The sequence below is a fragment of the Amblyomma mixtum genome, chromosome 9 (genome assembly GCF_055824585.1).
Source record: "Amblyomma mixtum isolate Tamu chromosome 9, ASM5582458v1, whole genome shotgun sequence".
NCBI lineage: Eukaryota > Metazoa > Arthropoda > Arachnida > Ixodida > Ixodidae > Amblyomma > Amblyomma mixtum.
The window spans coordinates 92,866,165-92,890,939 of record NC_143020.1 but is presented as its reverse complement, the minus strand read 5'-3'; the positions used below and the strand labels follow the sequence as shown (position 1 = coordinate 92,890,939).

General features: G+C 47.6%; 1 protein-coding gene across 1 annotated transcript; it reads right to left on the bottom strand.

The window, feature by feature from the left end:
* Window positions 1-1,711: 1,711 nt before the first annotated feature.
* On the bottom strand, window positions 1,712-24,581 carry LOC149330129 (uncharacterized). The gene is made up of 5 exons (XM_089560789.1): window positions 24,440-24,581; window positions 21,348-21,732; window positions 16,184-16,400; window positions 14,123-14,341; window positions 1,712-5,343 (listed from the first exon to the last, which is right to left on the bottom strand). Exons 2-5 carry the CDS (start codon window positions 21,677-21,679, stop codon window positions 4,639-4,641), a joined length of 1,473 nt encoding a protein of 490 aa, XP_089416915.1. The 5' UTR covers window positions 21,680-21,732; window positions 24,440-24,581; the 3' UTR covers window positions 1,712-4,638.
* Window positions 24,582-24,775: the final 194 nt, after the last annotated feature.

Sequence of the window (24,775 nt, the reverse complement as noted above, 5' to 3'; positions counted from 1 at the left end):
CAGAGACTCAGACCGGACTCCACTATTGCGAAACTCAAGAGAGTAGGCGAACAGGTAGGGCGCATGATCCGCCGCGTTTCCAACAAGCGGGGTGGTCTGCGGGGCAGGGACGCGCTTCGGCTCGTCTATGCCTTCGTGACTAGCCGGATCCTCTACGCCGTGCCATATCTCCGCACTACTAAGCAAGACGAGGCGCGAATAGACGCCATCATCCGCAAGGCAACTAAGCGAGCCCTGGATCTCCCGGTGGCTACCTCTAATGCCAAACTCAAGGCATTGGGGGTGCTAAACTCCTACCAGGAGCTGCGGGAGGCCCACCTCGTGAACCAATACACGCGGCTCACGCAGACGGCTCCTGGGCGCCGCCTGCTAAACCGCTTACACATACAACACGACTGCACTCCAGAGGAGGCGGAGCGTATCCCAGTACTATGGCGCCATATGCTCTGGGTCTCCCCGCTCCCCCGTAACATGGACACCGACATGCATGAAAACAGACGACAAGCGCGGGCTCGGGCTCTTGAGAGACAACACGGCTCCCGACCCGGTGTATATTATGTAGACGTAGCAGGGCCATCGCCCACGGGATTTTACTCGGCCGCTGTCGTTCACCAGGAAATGCACGTTGATGGACTCTCCTTTCGAGCCCCGAATTCAATGCGGGCCGAGGAAGTAGCGATAGCGCTTGCTGCCGCCCACGCCAATTCGAGAATAATCATCACGGACTCCCGAAAAGCATGTGAACATTACTTGGCAGGGGAGATCTCCCCCTTAGCTGCTTGTATTCTACGACGGACTGCCACTGATCCAACACCCAAACGAATCATTTGGGCTCCTGGCCACCAGGGCTTACGAGGTAATGAGGCCGCTGACGCGGCTGCCCGAGCGCTTACTCACCGGGCTCCTCATCCCAGCTCTTCTGGCTCGGAGACTAACCAGCCGCTGCTGCGATTCAGGGAAATATTAACACATTATAGCGACAACCACCGCCTTTTCCCGGCCCCTGCAAAAGGGCTGAGTAAGACGGAGGAGCGAACTTTAAGGCGCCTGCAGACAGGTACTCTACTCTGTCCTGCAATAATAAAACATTACGATCCTAACACGGATGGGCGATGCCCACACTGTGGGGAGACCTGTGATATCTTCCACATGGTGTGGGCATGTACTCAAAATCCCCACCTCCCCCCCTCCCCTACCCCTTCCAGAGAGGCATGGGAGACTGCCCTCCTCAACTGCTCCTCGCTTGAGTCCCAAAGGGCTCTGGTGAAACGGGCGAGAGACGGGGCCACTCTGTGGCTCCCAAACTCTTTTTTACAATATAAAAGTTTTCACCACCACCACCCTGCAGCGGGCGTAGTCAGGCTGATGATGATGATGAAGTACTATTCGCCAAACTGTAGCTGTAATCTTTACAGTTAACTAGCACAGAACACAAACATACTGTGTAGCCTCCTGAAGAAGAGTACATTCAGACTGCTTACCTTACGGCATCACATCAATGGATGAAAGAAACACAGCTACAATCTGCCGCTTCAAAATTTTTTTTCCCACATCTCAGACAGTTTGATGCTCCTTTCTTTTCATAACTGTATACATATGAATGCACAGCCAATGCATAACACATGGACTAAAGTATGACAACCAACACTAGTAAAAAAAAGCATGCCATGACTTTTACACAAAAAGACCTGGTAACTAGTACTAGACAAAGTACACACAAAAATCGTAAGTTTATTTAAAGACCCTGCATGCTGTTGTTTGAAAAGAAAAGTATGGGAGGAAGAATTCTAAATCATGCAGGCAACAGTCTATGACATTGGCTGCATTGACAAAATAGAAGCCTAACAATGAAAACAGCAAAACCGTACTCAACCATACAGGGTCATCAGAGAAGCCAGGCAAATACATTGGCTGGCTACAATTTATTGAACAATATTAGACACAACACGTCTCTCAATGGATGCTTTGGACACAATAGAGCCCACATAATTCATTGCTGAAGATCACAATATCCAAATCTTCTGCAAGTCTGTGTACAGCCAATGCCGTTTGCATGATTTAAGCAATGACACATGTATTTTACACCTGTTACCTCTTTGGCAAAGAAATATTCGGTGCTCATAAAATATCTGTTGCACCAATTTCGGTCATAGCATGCAGACCTGACTGACTGCATGTGACTAAAGTAAATGCAAAAATACTTCCTCTATTCAGGTCAACCCGACGCGAAAATTAGAAAAAGGTCACCAGTGAACAGCCATGTTCGCATTGCAGCACATGATAAAAATTGTGTGCAGGGTGTCTATAAAGAGACTGCACATTTTCAGTTTCCTGACAATCTAAGTACAACAAGACGACAATCCGGACTGTAGTATAACCTTTCAATTGTTTTACATTAGTATTCTTTCTGCCTGGCTGCATCTCCAGATATGTATGCGCTCTCATTATAATGATCACCATGCTGACATTGTGAAGAACTATGAGCACATTTAAGAAACATCCAAAGCACGGGAAACGGTAGGCATGGCAAGCAGATCTACTAAACTGAACCAAGTGCAAAACTGTGCGCATGATTTACAGACAAGAAGGGTGGCGATTTGAGCTAGCTGGTACATCATTTCGGAAGCACGGACGCAAAGAGACAAAAGTGCTGGTCATTGTCTGTCCCCCTGTGTGTCAGATTTAGCACTTCTGAAATGACGAACCTGCCCACAAGAAACAAGTGCGATGACGGATTGTTGTGAGGACGGTGAACACAGACAGAGAGGACAGCCTAGAATGTTGCCAGGACAACCACAGCCAAGATATTCATTCCTTCGTCGCCCACAGAATGCATGTGCATGTAGGACCCTGGCCCCCATGAAGTAACAACTTCGGAACAAGGTTTGACGGGTGGTATGACTTGAGAGTTGCTTTAGTGAGAGTGCACGTGTTTTGAATCTAGATACATCACAAGAGTCTGTGAGTTCGGGAGGTCTGTACAGGAAAGTTTGATCACCAAAGATATACTACTACAGAAACGTGTAAGCAAGGGGAATGGCAGTGCTCCAAATGTTTTTCCCCACATCACATCTCATTACGAGGAGCTGAAAGTTCAGTGTTGAGCAGCCGCTGTTCCTTAATGCAAAGCAGTTTGCCAATGCAGTCACCTCAGTGCACTGAGAATTAACCTTTCACTCTCACAGCACAGGTTTACCCATCTCAATGAACAGAGTAACTCCAGAGGAGCACCAGACAGTTTCAAACTGTCATTACCAGCCACACGTGGAACTGAGTAATTGACAATCGGACCCTTATTCTAACTTCAATTCGTCGATGGACTCGCAGCGCTCATCAACTCGCAGAAGCAGTGAAAACACATGTCGTACTCAGTAACATGCAAAGCGTTGTTGAACTGGCTGTGAAAATAGGTGTGCATTGCGAGTAAAACATGCTCTCCCTGGTGCACGTAAGACGGCATTATCAGAAGCACTGAAGGCACACCAGTTTTTAAGGGGGGACACTGGTCTTAGACCTATTTTCCTTATTTTTAGTGCAATCCTAATGAAACTGTGCCACCTTCCTCAGTTTTTTATACTTATTTCAACAATGAAATTGCCTTTCTCATAAATCAGTCGGTTCCCAGGGTAACTAATTTTAGTTCGTGATTCACTAGTACCTGAGTGCAAAAAAATCTGCTCAATAAAAAATCATTTTTAATCCATGGCTACATAGTATGGTGAGTAAAGAGTGCAATAATCAAAACCATTTTTTCATTTTACCCTCATTAGTAATTTTACAGCACTTGGAATATCATTGTTCAAGGCGTGACTATAATGCATCGATAAACTTTGCAAAATTATAAATTTTTGAAGCGCGATTGAACAGATCCGCTTCGATTATTGCACACACTGTGCCTTCAGCTTCCCCTAGCAAACAATATGACATCTCTATCTGTCCTAGATATTGAAATATCGACATACTAAGACAGCCAGATGTCCACAATTTTCGTGCCATTAAATTGTCTGCTCCTGCATAAATTTAGTCATACTATGATCTGAATGTAAAGCCATGGTCAAAATGTCGATTTCTCGAAGGAAAAAATTGGTGCAGTTGGAAAATAATAGCTGTAGATTCCACAAATGTCATTTTTGGAAAATCGATTGTTTGGTGATTTTTTGGTCCTAAAGACCAGTGCACCTCCTTAAGCAATCACTTGTAGCACCAGAGCAACCTGCATATCACTGTTGTTGACCAAAGCAGTGACGACCAAGGCTGGCTCTTTTTGCAAACAAGAATTTTATTAGCATGTTCGAATCTGTGCACAGATTCATTTTTTAGTGTGCTGTGACTTTAGTTCCAAAAACGATTTTTGCTGTTGTGGTGGACCTCTAGTTCTCAGTGCCGTGAGTCCAGTTCACTGCTTCTGCCAATCGGCCACAGCGTCTAGTTTTAAGAGAGTTCAAAGTTAGAACATGGGTCCTGGTAACAGACACCAGCGCCAGTCTTCAAGTGCTTTGGCCCTTGTCTTCCATGATGCTGTCCGCTGGACACAGCTTTTACGGCCATCAGTGATTGCCCCTGCATTCACTGCAAAAAAGCAACCTTACAGGTGCCACACCACTCAGCTTTCAAGGGAGAGAGAGAAAATGTAAACAATCAGCTCTCTTCCTTGCAACTTCCGTACACTATGCGCCAGATCTCATCTTGCGTCGCATCAACCTTGGGGAACTCCGCGGCGCACGTCGTGCACGACGTCCATGCTAGCGTCACGTGTGGGAAGTAGGTTTGCGCGCACAATCTGATGTCGTAACTGTCGGTACTGAGCCTCTTAAGTTCGGGCATGGCCGCTATGGCTGACCGCACTTCTTCCGGCACTACGTAGAGCTTCTGCAGCGGCAACTCCGTGGCGAGCGTCAGCCGCTGCATTGCGCGGTGCAGTGGCCGCGGAGAGTTGACCGGACCGCCCAGGTAGGCAGAGACTACCCACTCGCCGTCGAGGTACAACTCAGTCAGACCGGCGACCGCTTCCAGGAAGGTGAAAAAGGTGTCGTCTGAGACCGAGTCGCCCAGACAGAGGGAGGTCAGCTTTGGGAACATGCCGGCGCTGACTTTTTCTTCGAAGACATTGGAGCCGGATAGGGAGAGGCTCTCGAGGTTCGGGCACGTCGCGGTGATGATGGAGAGGCGCACACCCTCGAAGTACTTCAGAGACAGGTGCGTCAGGGAGAGGGCGCGCAGAGCCCGGCTGATGTGCGGGTCGAAGGGGCACAGCTGACCCTGAGCAGCGTACATCAGGGACAGGCGCGTCAGGTGCGAGAAGTTGGGTACGCGCGCCAACACCTTCTTGGACGTCGTCGTCACCTGCAGGAAGAGGGAGTTTTGAAAAGTCAGCGCCGTTTGTCGAGTGTTGCATGCAGCAAAGCCTTCTCACTGCACAGTGGTTAAAGGGCCGATTCAAGTTGGCCTGCATTGACAGATTACCATTTTCTTAATGGCAAAGAGGCTACTTAATATGAAAATGGGGCTCTAGGAGTCGCCACTACTGGCCATTTCGGCAAGCAAACTAAGGGCATCAAGACAGTTTCGACATGAATGCATTACAGTGGAACCTCGATTATACGTCCCCCGGTCATGCGACGACCCGCATTTTACGACGAATTTGTGCAGTCCCGGCAAAACCCCCATAGAGACAGTGCATTAAAAAGCTCGGTTATACGACGCAAATTTTAGAAGGACCCCGCTTCGTATGACGTCTGGCTCGTACCGTCCGTCAAAAAAGGTCGTCAGCAAATGCAGGCCGGGATGTACCGTATTTTCGCGATTCTAAGCACCCCTCCTATTTTCGGAAAAAAATTTCTGAAAAAAAACTTTGCATGCGAATCTAAGCACCCCCTTTTTTGCGCGGAAGAGAGGGTTGCCGAGGCCGCCAAGTGCACTTGCTCTCTTTTTCGTCGAGCCTGTGCAGTTGGAGTCCCAAGGAGGCGCGGCCTGCGCGTTGTTGTTGTTGTGACTGAGAGAAGGATGAAAAGGAAATTGCACGGGCCTGCTACTGGCTCGAGCCAAGCCACCACCGCTGCCAAGTGCAGATAGAGGAGAGTTAAAAGATCAGAGGAAAGATAAAGAGAAAAGATAAGACGCCTGTCGCAGTAACAAATGCGCCTGTCGCAGCAACAAGATAAAATGGCCTCAACGGCCACTTTATCTTGTTTGTTGAAGACTAGCCCTTTGCCGGCAAAATGTGCTGCATTTGTGTTCCGAAAAAAAAAAAAAAGATGACGATGAAGTTCAGACATTAAAAAATATCACGCTTGATTTTCGATTATACGACACCCGGATTATACGACGGTTTCGCGCAGTCCCCTGAACGTCGTATAATCAAGGTTCCACTGTATGTGGCTCATCGGCAATGAAACTCTGCAGCGTTTACGAGAAGCTGCGGTCCGAAAAACCCCCAGTGATGTCACCATTGTCTTGCATGACGTCAGCAGTTGACTGTAAGATAGCGACATCCACAGCAAAGAAAAATAAAATTTCTTTTGCAAGTGTGGGGATTTGAACCTTCAGATTGCGAAACAAACACGCAGCCCATAGGTCACAAAGCCGCATTAACTTCTTTGCGAATAGAAGTGAACCTAGTGTATGCGTTTTCTTACAACTGCATGCTAACGAGTATGTGTGTCAATAGAAAGGGAGGAATTTTTAATGAGCCTCGAAACAGAGCTCGAGATGAGACAATGCTTTCACTTACAAAGTATGTAAGTAGTCTTAAGTGCCTTCAGTAAATTTTTATAGCCTACTTTTCTTTCCCGCGCATTCATGAAGCTCGGTTGCAGAACTTTTCGGTTCCACACGGTGATCACGGAGTCCTTTTAAAGGGACACTGAGGAGAGCTCTATTAATATTTATTTTATAGCAAAATCCGACAGTTCGGCATTTCATGGCTTTGTTGCCACTTGGCCGGCAGCGAAAGATGCATTTATTTCTAAGAAATTTGGATTCGAAGTTGAAATAGTTTTTCCCGCCGCTCTGATTCAAACTTGGGATTCTGCTATGACGACACAGAACTAAGTGACGTGAAACATGACATTCACATGACGTAACGCAGACTCCGTGATTTCTGGCAGCCAGCAGTGCGGCCTAGCAGCAGCCGAAAAGAAAGCTACCGCCGGCCGCACGTTGAAGGCATATATCGGCTATTGCGGCCGTCGCTTCGTTTACATTTGCACCGGCGTTTTGCCAGCGTTACAATGGATCCCGTTCTCGAAGTCGTCAACGAAGTTCTCGCAAATGGACGCCTTTAGCATACCGTGTACCTTGTTACCGTTAGCGGAATACCGGGAGCCCCCATACCGCTGAGAGCAAGCGCTGATTGGTCCCGGCGTTGCAGGAGCGCGCGTAGCTATCGGGTACGTGGCGCCATCTGGCGACGTCAAGGAGATTTGCGCATGCATTTGCTGCGCCTCAGTGATTCGTAGCTTCTCGTGTCCTAGTGTTGCTAGAACTATTGGTTCTAGCAACACTGTTTTGTTCTATGACGCCATGAAGCTTGTACTTGCGAGTTTGGCCTGTGGCGGCGATACCTGTATTTTGGTTCTTGCTCTTTTCTATGTTACAGGAGCTTTGTTGTCAGTATGAATGGCGTTTTTGTAATCAGGAGCTGGTATTCTGTCGATGCAAGTCAACTTCAATTTCTCCTCAGTGTCCCTTTAACCCATTCGCTGCCGCGGCTTCGACAGCCGCTTCCGCGCGCAGTTCCGTGCCGCTTTCGGCACCGCGGACTGCCGTGTAAGGCGTCTTAAAGAAATGTCCATAACTCTGGCTATTGCCTCTCACGTGAACACATTTTTTTTTATTTTGTTTGGGAATGCTTCCCGGAAGCACTGCACTCAGAGTACCTTGCGAGTGTGGAAGGTCTTGAAGCAGACGGGCATATGAAGTGCCACTCCACATTTCTCGCACCCCCACCGGCTCTCGCTCTTCTTCCCCTGTGCTTTACAGACATGAAATTGCCTGGATGGATTTTGCTTGATTGCGTTTGGTGGTATTTGGCGAGGGAAGTGCGCCCATAAATTGGTAAATTGGTTTTTGAGGAAAGGAAATGGCACAGTATCTGTCTCACATATATCGGTGGACACCTGAACACCTGAACCGCACTGCAATGGAAGGGAGGAAGGTAGGAGTGAAAGAAGAAAGAGAGAAAGAGGTGCCGTAGTGGGAACAATTTCGACCACCTGGGGATCTTTAACGTGCACTGACATCGCACTAAAGCCCCTGGAAATTTTTAAAGTAGCGACAACCTTTGCAGAACGCCGCCTCTCCCTCTCCTGTGCCCGTCGCCTCTTCCCATTGGTCGATGGTTTCGCGCGCAAAAGTCCTTTAAACCCGCGCTTTTCGCCGCCGCAGACGCCATATTGTCCGCTCCAACCGCGCACCGTAGGTTCGGCAGGCGTCGTTGCGGACACTGCGCTTTTGCTTGCTGTGAAGAACAGCGGCTTTTGTTTTGCTCGGAACGTGTGTCAGTCACCTAACTTCAAGCCGTCTATCTGTGCGGCATGAGGGCTGCTGCGCCTTCGGGTGCAAGAACCGTCACGACGGCGGAAAGCGGTTCTTCTCGATCCCATCATCGAAAAACGACGCGGGCCGGAGGAAGGTTTGGTTACACAGAATTGTCCGGGCGAATTTTAACGCAATGCCATCGACCAGACTTTGCGAGGTAAGGGACGTGCTATAGCTGCTGAGTTTTCCTTTTTTTTTTTTTTTCAAGCTACGCTGTGCAGTGGTTTGTTCGCGATCGAGCGTATGGCCGCAGTAAGCTCGACATAAGGCCGCAGTAAGCTCGACATTGCGTTGAGCGCATCGTGATTGCACGCACGCAAACGTGTAAGTGACGCGAGACACACGTCTAACTGTAGAGTGACGTTCCTTAAATTTGAGCGCATGCCGCAGTTAGACATACATGCGTACTATAAGCGCAGATCAAACTGCGCTCTGACATGGTGAAGCGCACGCGTTACATTCTGCAGTCGCGCGCGTGCTTGCGTGTATATTATATATATATATATATATATATATATATATATATATATATATATATATATATTAAAGAAAAAGACAAAAAGAAAATTATCGCGACGATTGCATCGTCAAGGCACCGTAGGAACCGCTGGTGGAAACACCAGCTAGCGCGCGCTGGCTTGTGTTTACTCTCGAAATACATATGACCAGTAGCTGTGGGTATGCATGATAGTGCCCATCGTAAGTGGGTCGCGCGTTTCCTGTCACATACTTTGTAACATCACTTCCGCGATCTCGCTTCCCCTTGACGCCTAACTAGTTAGGAGAAGGCTACGAATGCGAGAAAATCTGTGATAACCTCTTTTATTAATGCTAAAACGTTTTTTTTTTTGTTAACGTTGCCCACAGTGAGGCCTTCACTATCTCAGTCTTTAAATGTTTTGTAGCCGCTTTTTTTTTTTAAAATGAGATCCGTATAACAAAATGCTTTCGCTTTACCGATGTGCATTTAGTAGTCGGGCTGTTTCCGAGCCTGAGCCGGGCATGTCTATACTTCGCGGGCCGGGTTCGGGCCTATATCGAAAAAATCGGGCCGGGCTGGGGCGGGTAACGAAAAAGGTTGACGGGCTCGGGACGCGTGAATAATTAAGGCTCGTGCAGTGCTCTAATAGCGACTATACGAATATGGAAGATTATCGGACAGATGTGTTAAAAGCGAGGTAGGTTTTGCTTTTCACTAAATGACTGATACCGATGAAACATTTATGTAGAACTTTATTATCCCATTGCTGGCAGGCGAAGGATATTTGCGAGGTAGGTTTTCTCCTTACTAAGTAACTAGTCCAAAGAAAATTTTAATGCGGGAGTCTATATCGTTACAGTTCATGCAAGCAAAAGAACATTAGGGGAGGCACAGATAAGTACACACGTAGCGTGGCCTTCATACTGTATTTCGAGCACTCCCTCAAGCGTCTTACCTGGTCTGCGATACACTGCAGCAGACCAAAACTAAAAGCCACTAGAAGAGCGGATGAACCACGGGAATTAAGAATGCGCGCCTTCACTTGCAGGTGCCTTTCAGAATGTCAAGCCTATGCATCCGTTGTAGCACGTCCAGCGTTCCGGCGGGGACGGTCGTTCTGTTTGCATACTCTTCACCAAAACAGATCACCGCAAATTCATTCTACGGCCTCGTGATTCACGGTCACGTTCAATGCGCGCCCCACTCTCGATGTCAAACTTGGCACGCCGCATAAAGCCCGGCGCACCCGGACACGGTGCGCGTGCGGCTGTACAAAAACAGTCCATCTATGCGTGCTCATTTTTGCCTTTAGACGATTCAGTGAAGCATGCAAATGTTTCTCCTAGGTCACCGATGTATTTATGCAGCGGAACGCACGGTTAATGCGGAGACATAGAGAAGAACTCGGCAAGTACGGGAATCCAGCGCAACCAATCGAAAGGGGCGTTAGTTCCTTCGGAGCGGGCTAGAGGTCGCCACCGCAGTCACATGAAATCACAAAGAAAACAAAAGTCGTTCGCCCAGCGCGCGGGGGAGGAGGAGGAAAGAGGGAGAGCGTCTTGTCGCTACTTTAGTTTTTTCAGGGGCTTTACATCGCACAGCACACGGGCGCCTCTAGCGTATCGCCTCCATCGAAACACGGCCGCCGCGGTAGGGTTCGAACCCGGGTACTCCGGCTCGGTAGACGAGCGCCTTACCACTGAGCCACCGCGGCGGGTAAGTGCGCCCACTCACAGGCTTCTAGCCGCATCGGTGAAGCACCAAGAGGCAATTTGCCTCATCGCCAGTATCCCGGTAGCACCGTCTCTTCGATCAGCTGTTCCGCCAGGTCAACTTTCCAGTCCGTATAGCTCGCTCGCTTTCCTGTAATGTTGGCCGATAGGATGTAGCTATTATAAACAGCGATATCCGTGGTGTAAAAAATATCTTCTTGTATCCCTTTGCGTACCTGCGCATTATGGGAAAGGAAGCGAGCTGTTGATCTTCTTGATCCACACCTCCCATTCCACGGTTGCAGTCCTGCACAACCTGGGGCTTCAAAACAGGCAGGCCACTCTGGCGATATTTCTTTGCCGGTGTCAGTCACACTGGCTGTGTTGTGACACGTAGAGAGCACATTGACAGGCTTCTTGTCCTGCCATGTCAAGGCCATGATGCCTTGCGAGAAGAAGACCTTGCACTCGCCTTTTTTTAGCTTCATCTTTTTTAGCTCCTTGGGCATGTTCTTACGGTGCACCCTAACAGTACCCACAGCGTTTGATCCTGCTTGGCTTATGTGTAGGAAAAGGAGTGGTGAAGAATACCAACTGTCTACGCAGATTGTGTGACCATCCGCGAGACGATCGCCAACAAGGTTGATGACAACGGCCTCGCTACACAACATTCCAATGGTAGCGGTAGTTTGCTCACTTCTTCCTGTATAGACAGAGAAGTTCAAGCAGTAGCCACTAGCAAATTCACACAGCTTGTAGAACTTGACACCAAAACGGGCTTGTTTTGAAGGGTCGAACTGAACGTATGCGAGTCGACCACGAAATTTCATCAAACTCCCGTCCACAGCGAGACCTTCTTCTGGAGAGTAGGCACCACCTATGATGATATAGTCCAGTGCAGGCCGTAACTTCCCCAGCTTGCCATCAGTTGCTGCAAGGTTGCTGTCACAGAGATGTAGATATCGGGAGTGCGCCCAGAAACGTTGCCTGGGCATCACCGTCGCAAAAAATGGTGTGCAGATCACACTTCTTTGTGACCAATATGCCTGGATGTTGCTCTTTCGTACCTGGCTCATTAGTACACATAGCACGAAATAAACTTTCATCTCTCCTGGTGTCGTTTCATGCCATGTGGGGTCCGGCTTAGAAGCCTGTTTCTGCCTTGCATAGGCGTTGCTGTGCCTTGCATTCATGTCCCAAAAAATCGTCTCCAAGGAGAGCGTTGAACAAACTTAAAGCACTAGGGCTCTCACCTACTTTTAGCTGGATCGCTCGTTTGACTTCAGGACTTCCGGTGAAAGACAGTTTGGAGACATTATCTGAACGGTCTTTTTCCTCCCACTGCCAATCTTCATTTCTTGGCTTCTTGGAAGGTGGTGGTGAGGAGAGCGGCGTGCCTTCAGATAAACACACATCGCTTTCATAACCAGTGCTGTTCTCACCGTCACTTTCATTGTCGTCACTTTCTTGGTCCGAGGTAGCTTCTGGATCGTCACCAAAGTCACTTTCATCACCACTCTGGAACACCAGCTTGAGAATTTCCTCACATGTGAGAGTTCTTTTACTTCGCGACGCCATGCTCGAGACGCAGCAAACAACACAACAGAAAAAGCCGAGGCGCCAACTTCTTTTTCTCAAGAATAGTGGACAACTATGTCCATCTGGTGTCAAAAAGACAAAACAACCCAACAACAGTGTAGTAGGAAGCGTCATCTATCGGGGCCTTTTCAAAACGGTTTTTTTCCAGAGGCTGGCGAACCGCCGGCTTATAGCAGTTTGGCCTTGGCCGAAGCGGCCGGCGGATCGTTGGCTTCGGAAGCGAATGGGTTAAGTCTCGACATCATGAGCTAGCAATAAGCCGGAGGAAAAAAATTTTAACTCCATATTTCTCAGCGATCAATGCGTCTTCTGCAGCCAAACAAACTATAACATAGAGAAAAACAGTCATTCGATAATTTTTTACCACACACAAACAAAACCTGGATAACTTCCTAATCTCATCTGTCCACCTGAATTTCTGCCGCCTCCTGCTATGCTTGTCTTCCTCTTGGAATCCAGTCTGTTACCATTGGTTATCTTCCCTTCGGATTACATGTCTTGCCAATGGCCATTTCTTCTTCTTGATTTCGACTCTGACAGCATTAACTTGCATTTGCCCCTTGACCAGACTCACTTTGCTCTAGAGATGTCCCTTAAAGAAGTATGGACACCTGTGTCTTGGGTGTGTGTTTTCTTTAATGATGCATAAGGTGTTATTACACATGGCTTACCAAGTGGTATTTTCCTATGACCGCTAAATAATTTATATTGAAATTACTTTCTTGTGCTGCTTCGGTTTCAACAGCCGAACATTCACTGTGACGCCAAAGAATGGTTGGAGGTCATGCGAGACACAAAAAAACTGGTATAATAGCTACTTCATCAATTTAACTCACTGCAATGCTAAAGACAGCCTGCCTCTAGAGCCGGTATGACAATGAACATAGAAGTAGCAATTATATTGCAGTTTTTTCATGCCTCACGCGATCTATAACCACACTTTGACGTCACAGTCATCATTTGGCTGTTGAAACCAAAACCGAAACAACATGACAGAAAAACTCAATTATAAATTCTTTAGCGGTTGTAGGCGAATACCACGTGGTGATTCATACATAGCAGTGTCTTCCGAATCACTGTGGACAAGAAAACGTGCCATGAAAATGTTTTTTTTCTTTTTTCGTTTATGTGGCTTAACATCCCAAAGCGACTCAGGCTACGAGGGCCGTCAGAGTGGAGGGTTCCGGATATCTTCGACCACCTGGGGTTCTTTAACGTGCACTGACATCGCACAGTACACGGGCCTCTTGAATTTCGTCTCCATCGAAATGCGACCGCCACAGCTGGGATCGAACCCGCGTCTTTCGGGTCAGCAGCCGAGCACTATATACACCGATGCACTGGTGCGGCTTTTGGAACCAAAACGAGGTGTCTATACTCCTTTAATGTTACATCTGTCATTTTCCTTTCCCTAGCCTGCTGCGCACTGTATACTTCTCGAATCCAACAACGTCATGTGACTGGGTATCTGGACCTTTGAACCGCATTCTGTCCACTTCTAATTCCACTTGCCAAACTGTCGTTTAGCCCTGCCGCTCTGGCCCAGTGGTTATGGTGCTCGGCTGCTGACCCGAAATATGCGGGTTTGATCCCGGCCGTGGCGGTCGAATTTCGATGGAGGCGAAATTCTGGAGGCCCGTGTACTGTGCGATGTCAGTGCACGCTAAAGAACCCCAGGTGGTTGAAATTTCAAGAGCCCTCCACTACGGCGTTCCTGATAGCCTGAGTCCCTTTGGGATATTAAACATTAATAAACGAACAAACAAACTGTCGTTTAGGCCGACTGACTGACCTGTAGTTGCTCGAGGTCTGGATACTGCTCGAGGGCCTTCCCCATGCAGGCGAGATCGACGTTACCAATCATGGTGGCATTGCCATTTCGCCGCCGCACATTACAGCCGAGCGTCAGCTCCCGGCAGTTGCCGAGCAGCGGAGGGGGAACAGGGGACTGCTGCCGGAATTGCTCCGCCAACGTCACTATCTCATCCATCGGAGCCTGGACTGCCGACAGCTGTGGGGAGAAAAAGGCAGCGAAAAGGAGGGGGCTCACGCGAGGAACACGGTGGAATGGCATCAATACAACGGCACCAAACCTGAACTGATGATGATGATTGACAAGTTTACTGGCACAAAGGCAACTAGGACCAAATAGCTCCAGAAAATGACATGAAAAAGAGTTCAAGATGACGCAGAAATGAGAGGGTAAGTGATGAGGATTATATGATCATAAGTGAGAGCGATAGAAATTGAAAGCGAATGTTTGATTGCTATAAAACGAATGACATAAAAGAACTGCTTATGGGAAAATAGCATAAAAATACCGGACTTGTTTCAAATATTAACTTAAACAGGAGAGATTGTAACGAACCAAGATTTCTTTAAAAAATTTTTTGAGTGTTTTTGCCAGTGACTCAATTTAAACCTATGTCTACTGACATAGAGTCTGCAAGTGCCCCTGGCCAGGTTTGGAGAATTCATATAAACAAGTGCAGCACAATGCAGTAGAGTGTGGGCAGGCATGATTATTGACGCGGAATACCATCAGATTCTCCCACACTATGAAAGACCGTAAAAATCACATCGAAGCAAACTCATGCACTTTCCTATTGGACATTGAAACTGCACTGGACTTCCGCGGGACGTTCCAAACATCCCCAGGACGTCCCAAGGAGTGTTGGTGCCTATTGAGTTCTAGACATGGCCAATTCTTTTGTCCACACCACCTTTCCCAGGCAATGAAGCACAAGCACGTGCCACATAAGAGACTAAGGATTTCCACTGCTAATCACCTTGAGCGGCTGGTGATGTGCTTGCCCAGCACCTGTGCGCTGTGCTGTTCAATGCCCAACACATAAAGGCAATTGCTGCTCTAAATCTGGTGAGAGCTCTTTTGGGAATGCAGCACAGGCTAGGTAGGAAAAGGAAGGAGACGGAGGGGCCTTTGTCACCGTGTTGTGGGGAGCGGGGTCAGTCCTAGCAACCCTGCACAATCTAACATCCCTCTTTCACCTCTCCACACACCGGGTCCAAACAACAAAAAACTGCCCTCCCACAGCAGAGGGGACAAAAGCCTGTCTCTCGCCCTTTCCTGCTAAGCCTCTGCTGCACCGCCTAACCAGTCTTTAACTTCAATCGTTCCTTTGTTTTTGGGGTGACAGCTTTAATGCGCACTTGATGGTGCGCTCTCAATGCAGCGAGTTCAATGCGACGCCATTTTTTAAAAATGTGCAGCGCATACATTACTGCCCTCCACAGCTCGGCACACGTCTTCTCTCTCTTTTTTTTAAATGGCATTTTTAACTGGCCACGATACACCCACCCTTTAAAAAAAAACCTTCGATTTTCCAAATGACACTGGTGTCCATTCTCCCGGGCCACTTTTCAAAAAATGTCGATAACTGTTTCTGTGCTCCTACAAAGCTTCACGTTCACTTGTTATACCTTGCTGCATTTCATACTCATCTTTCTGATCTCGATTATTAATAGCTTCAAAAAACTGCATCTACCACCTTGCTTTTGGCGCAATACGACCAGAGCTGTCACTATACCATTAAACAACAGCAATGGCACCAACTCCTGTGGCCACAGTAAGGAACTCATGATACGTTTGACAGAGACTTCTGAAAAACCGTTTCCCTGCTCCTAGTCAAGTTGAGAAAGGGAAATGATGTTTGCCAAGGTAAGGCAACATTCAACATCCAAACGAAACTGAGTAAAACAAGCAAGTGAAACGCTACAGTGGCGCTTTGTTCCCCACACAAACCAATCTTAGATCAGGCCCACTTCCAACAAGGAGAAGAATTGACAGTTTTTGCGCCCCTGATAAGAACCGAGTGAAGCAAGATTCTCTAACCCCGGGGCAGTTGGCCAGAAGTGTCGTGAGCGTCAACGGGCACAGGAACAGCTCGTCGGCGCCCACGCCCGGCGTGGTGCCGCAGAGCTTCCGGAGGTGCGAGACCTGCACCATCTCCCGTAACCGTGCCGCGTCCTCCGTCTGCAGCTTCAGGTCGTGGAACAGCACCAGCGTGGTCACGTAGGGGAACCAGGCCGCCAGGTCCGCTACCCGGTCCCTGTGAGGTGGTTTGGAGATTCATGTGAAACAGCTGCGTGGGTCCTCCTTTGTGTGTTTCTCTCGTCCCGTTTCTTGCACTAGCTGTTTTCATGGAAAATGAACAGGTCCACATTGCAGCCTTAGGTGGTCTGGACCGTGTCATGCACTTGTGCGGCGGCAGTTGCAGTAACTGCCTGATCTAGTTAAGTTTAAGTTTAGTTTTAGTTTAGTTTATGGGGCTTAACGTCCTAAAGCGACTCAGGCTACGAAGGACGCCATAGTGAAGGGCTCCGGAAATTTCGACCACCTGGGGTTCTTTAACGGGCACTGACATCGCACAGTATGCGGGCCTCTAGAATTTCGCCTCCATCAAAATTCAACCGCTGAGGCCGGGATTGAATCCGCATCTTTCGGGTCAGCAGCCGAGTGCCAGAACCACTCAGCCACCGCGGCGGCACACTACCTGATCCAAACGTGCCTCTAATGAAGAGGTTATGTTATGTGAAGGCAAGATGAAATCATTCGCGCGTTTACTTATATATGATTGCATAGTGGTGCTCCTTGTTGTCGAAACAGTAACTAACTCTGGGACCTCCTTCTGTGTATTAAATTTTGTAACCACCGGTACTAAGTTTATCAAAGTTGTCGTCAAAGATCATCTATATCCGAAATAATACCATTTTGTCAGCCCACCCCTCATGTAATGTCCCTTGTGGACCTTTGAGGAATAATAAATAAATAAATAAATCATGGTCCCAAAGGATTGTCCAACAAAAGGTGACAAAGGCTGACAAAGCGGATTCCAAAAAAGGGTAAACGCTGCAAGGGGTGGCAGAGTCGGAGAGAAACATGTGTGATTTAGAAGTTTGTGGGGATAAAATGACGATGGCTGGTGCTGAACAGAATGGACTGGAGCTTAACGGGAGAGGCGTTTGTCCTACAATGAATGTACCAGTTGGTAGCGAGGTGCTGGAAGTAGTAAGAGAATGTCTACTTAGGGCAGGTAGTGACCGCAGATCCGGTTCATGAGAGGGAAATAACTAGAAGAATAAGAATGGGGTGGAATGCATATGGCAGGTTCTCTCGGATCATGAATGGTAGTTCAGCAATATCCCTCAAGAGAAAAGTGTACAACAGCTGTATCCTACCGGTACTCACCTATGGGGCAGAAACGTGGAGGCTAACACAGAGGGTTCGGCTTAAGTTAAGGACAACGCAGCGAGCTATGGAAAGGAAAATGATAGGTGTAACGTTAAGAGATCGGAAGCGGGCGGAGTGGGTGAGGAAACAAACGTGGGTTAATGATATCCTAGTTGAAATCAAGAGGAAGAAATGGGCTTGGGCAGGGCATGTAATGCGAAGGCAAGATAACCGGTGGTCCTTGAGGGTAATGGAGTGGATTCCAAGAGAAGGCAAACGTAGCAGGGGACGGCAGAAAGTTAGGTGGCCGGATGAGATAAAGAAGTTTGCGGGGATACAGTGGCTGCAACTGGCAAAGGACAGGGTTAATTGGAGAGACATGGGAGAGGCCTTTGCCCGGCAGTGGGTGTAGTCAGGCTGATGATGATGATGAATGTACCGGGGCTGATGACAACGATGATTAATATGCCATGGATTTTTAACAAGAACCTGGTTTTTATGTTCACAAGAACAATAATGCAAGGTTTGTGCGGAACCTTGAAGTAACATTCCTTTCTGTTTTCATGCAAGTCATTCTCACTCATGTAGAATTTTTTCTTAACAGTCTATACATGGCAGCACCTTGTATGTTGGAGATACAGTAAGGCTCACAAAGTCCAACAAGGTTTCTCACCCTCTAGCTTTTGCCATCATGCGGATATCTTCAATACGATGGACTTTTATACTAACAGTGTTGAAAAATTTAACCAAAAGAAGGATGTGTTTTTTTGTTCAACAACACAAAACAGTGAAGCCGTGTGTAAATGTGCTCATGACATCAGTTTCACTATGAAAAGGTGGCTTTTATACAGTAATAGCTAATACAGTAAAAGCTCGTTAATTCGAACTTCACGGGACCGGGAAAAACGTTCGAATTATCCGATGTTCGAATTATCGAATGGCCCCGAAAAAACCGACAAGAACCATTTGCATTATGGTGTATGTAGGGTATTTACTCGGGTAACGAACCCACTTACATAATGAACCCACCCACCCCCGATTTTTGCCTAAGAATCTGAAAAAAAAAAAAAAAAAGCGTCAGTCGTTAACGCTTCCCTCCGTTCGGCACCGTCACGGCCCACAACGCATTTCTTGGCGGCGCGCCAAGATGCTAGGCAGCGATAACATCACTTTTGACGTTAGCTCCAGCAAGGGGGAAGCGAACTTTGGCAGAGTGCCAGCGCTTGTTCGGTTGTGCAAGCCTCGTTTTCAGCACCGTCACGGACCCCCCCCCCCCCCAATGCATTTCTTGGCGGCGCGCCAAGATGCTACGCAGCGATAACTTCCCTTATGACGTTAGCTCCACCAAGGGGGAAGCGAACTTTGGCAGAGTGCCAGCGCTTGTGCCGGGAAGGGGGGGGGGGGGGGGGGGTGCCTCGTTCGCGGCTGAGCGCGATTCCGTTGGCGATCGACCGATGGGTGGAAGCATGGACGACACTTGCAAAGAAAAAAAAAGTTTTTCGCTCGTAATTTGTAGCGCCCGTCCGAAGTCATAGCCTTCATGGGCGTTGGCTGGGACCGCGCTGACAGTGCTTATCCGTATTTTCGAATTAACAGGGCTCGAATTTACGAGCATTTAGTTGCGGGTTCCGGAGGTTGCGCGGAAAAGAGGGTAGGCAGCCGCCAGCGCGGTCGCCAACCCCCTTCCCTCCGGTGCCGCCGGCCACCGCGCCAGTGATGGCGCCATTTAAGCTTTACCCACTCTTCCAAGGTTTTATCTAGTTCCATCTTCTGTCCCCGTTTAGGACGTACGCAGCCTCTAACTATGCGGAGGAGGTGCTTTTTTTTTTTTGGACCACATGCTGTGTGCCAAGCCGCCCAGACGCGGTGGCGCGTAGTTCGAATTATCCGTAACGGAACCGACTCGCTTTCGAATTAACGGGCTTTTTTATACACAGATCTCTATGGAGCTTGGCCGGACCAAGTAGTGTAGTTCGAATTATCCGAAAATTCGAATTATCGAGTTTTGAATTAACGAGCTTTCACTGTATGAACTTTTTATAAAATAAAGGCTCCATCCCCTTTAAATGCTGTGGGGTGCGAAACGGGTAGTAACTGCATTCTTTTTTGCTAATTTAATTTACAAATTAGACTCTCAGTCTATTTAATCATTGCACACACAATGATAACGGTCTTGTGGACAAACTTCCATGCCACCTTAAAATGCTCGCTGCACACTTTGGAGACAGCCAATAGGAGAAACGCAATCCAGTTTGCCTTTCACAGCATGACATCAATTAAGGAACATTCCAAATCACCCTATACACTGAAACCTTGTAAATTTGACTCCCATAATCTGGAACTGCGGATAATATGGACAGCTGAAGTGGCACAGGCCAACTACCCATTTAATTCTACGGTGTCGGACCCTCTTTAATTTGGACGATGATGGGCCCACACCGGTTCACTGGGATGTGCTGCCGACCGGAGGCCCTGTTGTACGAATGACAGAGAGAGCAATCGTACTAATATCCCCTCCATGTCAAATACTGCACCACAGAAGTGCCCACACATCTCTTACACCAGGTAACAGCAGGTGTGAGAATGTTCGGAAGGTCCAGGCGCTGAACTGTGCGGCCGCATAGTTTCAGCTTCCCTTTTCAGAGTTTCAGTCCCGATCATGGCGATGGTGGCCAGGCCACACATCGCCCAGCCAGCTGAGTACAGTTTTGCGCAGTTTCAAACGCTGACTGGTGAGTCACTGGTGCCTTCCTTTTCTCACCAGAAGGTGTTCATTCTTTTAGCATTTGTTATGCGCTGTTTGAAGTTTGTGTGGTAGTACCTCTTCACATGCCACGCCATCGCTTGTATGGCAGCTCTCCTGCTAACGCATCGAACTGTGAAGGGAGGCCTCGGAGGCCTTTAGCAATCTGGAGCAGTCCTGCTTTAAAATCCTGAGTGTGTGCATGCAGTACGCATCTGACGTAACTCGGAAAAATTGTTGCTGCCATGCAGTTTTCATCTCAGAAGTAGACTATTGCCACCCTGGTTTTTGCCAAATAAACTCACAGCGAGATACAAATGGCTTCTGACAATTCGGGGGGAAGGAAGGGGGGGGGGGAGGCACTTGTTAATTCTGATCTGTGGATCATTTAGACAACTTTTTCCCAGTCCCTTGAAGTCTGAATTAATGAGGTTTTACTGCACTCGCCGACACCTTTTTTCTTTTTGGTAGTATAGAGAAAGTTACGGTGACAGACTGTCCGAAACTGTGTCACTCCGCCAATATTTTGGCCGCAATATTTCGCTCCATCGCTGGTGCTATCTATGGAAGCTTCTTCTCATCGGATGTGCCTAAATAATTGATTGTAATCAAAGAAACAGTACCTGCTATGATGCTCTAACATTTAAAATTTACAGTTAAGCTAGAAATACTCCTTAAATAACAAGTGTTACCAATATATCATGTTTTAAGATGGAACTACCAACTGCAATCAGGTACTATACTTCACTGCACGGAAAGACAGGAGGCGATTTGGACCCGCAGCTACGGCTGCATTGCCAAACAAAGTTGTCACGGAGTATACCATGGTCTTACAAATGTACCAAGCACTGAATCCAAGGCACGGAAGTACAGATCAGCACTAAGAACACAATGCAAAGTCATTTCTAACAAATACCCGAGAAACAAGATTGTTATGTCTTCGCGATCTGAGAGGGCGACATGACATTACATTCAACTGCCTTATGTCATCTCATCGTGTTATCCTTGACTCATGTGCACAAAATCTCAGAGGGTACCACTGACATTAAAAAAAAAAAAGAACAGCTCAACAAAAAGGCTTGCCTGTTGTGGACAATGATCAGGGTCTGAGTCTTGTACAAGACGTCCCTGGCGACGCTGAGGAATGATTTGGTCGACCGCATTTCGGTCATGCCGGCAAAAAGCACTGCAGAGAAGGTGTGCTTGATGAGGAAGCTGCGACACATCGTGAACCCCTCACGATCTGTCGTAAGCCTCGAGTTGTTAGAGTCAACCATCAGTTGCCGAGGGATGGCGCGACCCGCTGGTGAGAGTGGCTTGTCCAGCTTCAGGATGATCAAGTCTTCACTGTTGGCGAGTTCGTCGGGGTCCCCCATCTCGCCAAGGGCCTCTGCCATCACCTCTGCGCAGTTCATGGCTGGTGGGGCAGTTTACACACTACCACACAGCTCGGTCCCCTCTTGATTTCCTGAGAAAAAGGAAATCATAACTTACAGTCAATCCTGTAATCTGAAAAGGTCAGACTGCGCAGTAAATGGATACAAGTGCACAAACAATTACACACTAATTCACCACTATACACTGACTGAATTATGTTGTCTTTTGTCAGTGTGGAACTCTGCAATTTTTTCCCTCAAATTTTCATCGCACACTAGTCTTAGCATTGGCTGTCAGGTACACGCCGGTGCTCTTGACACTGGGAGCGCCAGCAGACTCTAAAAGAAAAATAAATGACGCCGGAACATGCAACACTTGCTTCCAGCCACTATAAAAGAATTCCGAGTGCCGCATGTTTTATTAATAAGAGAGCTGCTCACTTTATGGTAAAACAGCTAGTGAGTTTGATAAGTGGATGTACTACGTTCGATAAGCTGCCTGCTTTGAGAGTGCTGTGCACTGGCACGTAAAGCAAATGTGGTGCAAAGTCTACCTGTTGAACAGTCGCACCTCCATTAAACGTGTACCTGCCATTGTCTTCCTACATTTTCATGCCCGCACTTTCAGCCAATTGAGCAATTTACGGAAGGTGGAATCACAGTGCTGTAGACTCACTGCGTACGGAACATGTGGTCGAGCAAGCTGACCAAGGTTTAATCATATAACTAAAAAAGAGATAGAGTTTGCAGCTCTTGTGGAACAATGACAGTTGAGGAATCAGGAGGTCCGTCAAGTGGTTATGATCTCCCTCGCGGTACATAGAATAAAAAAAAAAGGAGCGGTGGGGGGGGGGGGGGGAATAATTACCATTAAAGGGGCCCAGAAACACAATCTTAGTTAACTGTTTTGCCTGTTGATTGCATACAGTGAGTTATAATGGTGCTATTAGCGTCGGTAATACCGCGTACATTCCGTTTTTTAATATTTTAATGTCCTCCCAGAAACAACTTCATGGCTCTGATGGTGTCGCCACACAGTGGCGGGTTTTTAGCAGCGGATATGACATCACCTGACGCGAGCTTGATGATCGGACAAACAGTAAATATACTGCAAATTGTGTGAATAAATAGACACATTTTGTCACCTGTCTGCGTTTTATATTAGATCAACAAAAACAACTTGCTTGTCTTAGATAAAAGCCCTGCAAAGCAAGTAAAATAGAAATACACCACCAGGGGCGCTCTGGCATGGAAATAACGCTGCCAGTCTCAGCAAGAACGAGTTACAGAGAGCAGGCAACCATGGAGTACAAACTTCCGCGACGTGCTCTGGCTGGCTGTTTTGATTGGTTGCGCCAGGTGCCGTCATTGGGAGAGCGAAATAGGAGTGGGAAGCCCCGCCAAAATCGAGTTGAGGGCAGCGTTTTGTTTGCTTGTATTTTGGAATTTCTCCACTGAATAACTCCCGTTCCTGTGCATCGATTCCTGTCATTCTTTTTAAGTCAGCATCTGTGTGACATAAAGAACCCACCTGAAGTATAGCCGGTATTCCCCCAGGCAGTGTTTCGCAGCCCCTTTAATAGCCATTCCAGTGCAGCCGTTTAACTACAAAGAAAACCTCTAAAGCGTTCTCAAATGTTAGCACTTTAAAAAAAAACTCAGACTCCCAAGTTATACACAGGATTCTCAACACTGAGAGCTGTGGAAAGTCCTTTAGATTTGCCTTGGTTACTGTGGAACCTCCACTGACAGAGAATGAAAAGTATGGCAACTGTAGTGCGAAACATAGCCCCCTTCTTGCAGCACCTACCTGCCATCCCAAGGCCCGGCAGCATATCGAGAGACTCCCTATGTGTGCATATGGCTAGCCTCTTACAATACCACCACAACTTTTTTTTTTTTTTTTTTTCAGTACTAAAGTTCTCTCCATGCTGCGCATTTTGGATGGGATATGGCTGCTTCCAGCTGAAACTTTATGGACGCGAGACTTAATAAAGTTTTGCTCTTCTTCATACTTTTACGTTTGTAAGGAGAACAAAATGTAACTTCACGAAAGGGAAACATTGTGGCGACCATTTTGCATTTAATTCGCGTTTGCTACCCATTTTCTACTCCAAAAGGTAAGAAACCGGCAACGGGGGCCGCATTTCTAGGCGAAGTGCAAAAGGCGCCCGTGTGCGTGTAATGTCAGTGCACGCTAAAGAGAAATCAGGTGGTTGAAATTCTTCTGAAGCCCACCCCTACGGTTTTTACCCGCCGCGGTGGTTTAGTGGTTAGAGCGCTCGGCTACTGAGCCGAAGTTCCCGGGTTCGCACCCAATCGCGGCGGCCGCGTTTCATGGAGAAATGCAAAAGGCGTCCGTGTGCTGTGCGATGTCAGCGCCTGCTAAAGATCCCCTTCCTGATATCCTTCCTTCAGTCCCGACAACAACGATTTAGAAACATGCTCGCCTCTCGATTTAAAAAGGTGCTCTTGTCGAGCTTTTGGCATGTGGTTATGCTGCCAGAAGCTGCAGTGAAGGAATAGCGTTGCTGAAAGCTGACAACAAAGAAATTCTCACTACGACAAACTTCGCGCGCGCGCGCACAGGCTCAAGACCAGTGGGACGCGCGCGCGAATACTTGTCACCGCATTCGTGAGCGGTTGTTCAGGTTACGTGAAAAAGATGCCGCCCGCAGACAAAGCGAGTTTCGTGGCACAGAGTATACGTTCAGCAAGCAAGAAAAGGTTCGGTGGACAATTAAAGGTCCATTTGTTGCTATCGACAGTGACTAATTTCCCTCAACCAGCATTACTCACCTCAAGTAACACGACTTGTGCCACTTCTACGACCAACGGAATATTGCTGTAATGCGGTTCTTACAAGAACGCACAATTGGTCGTGCATAGTAGCACATTTACTAACATTACCCACGCGCCGATTACCGCCATGCTCGTTGGATTGATCTGACTGCTAGTACGGCCTGGATTGACCGCTACAGTCTCTGCAGGTAGTCGTCGCAATAAATCGGCTACAAAGTCTCATTAAAGCTTGAAAATACGTACTAATAATTTAAGAAAGTTTAGTTTTGTTATTTTATTATAATTTTACTTAAATTTTTGAACAATAACAAAACTGAAAAAGACGGAGATAAG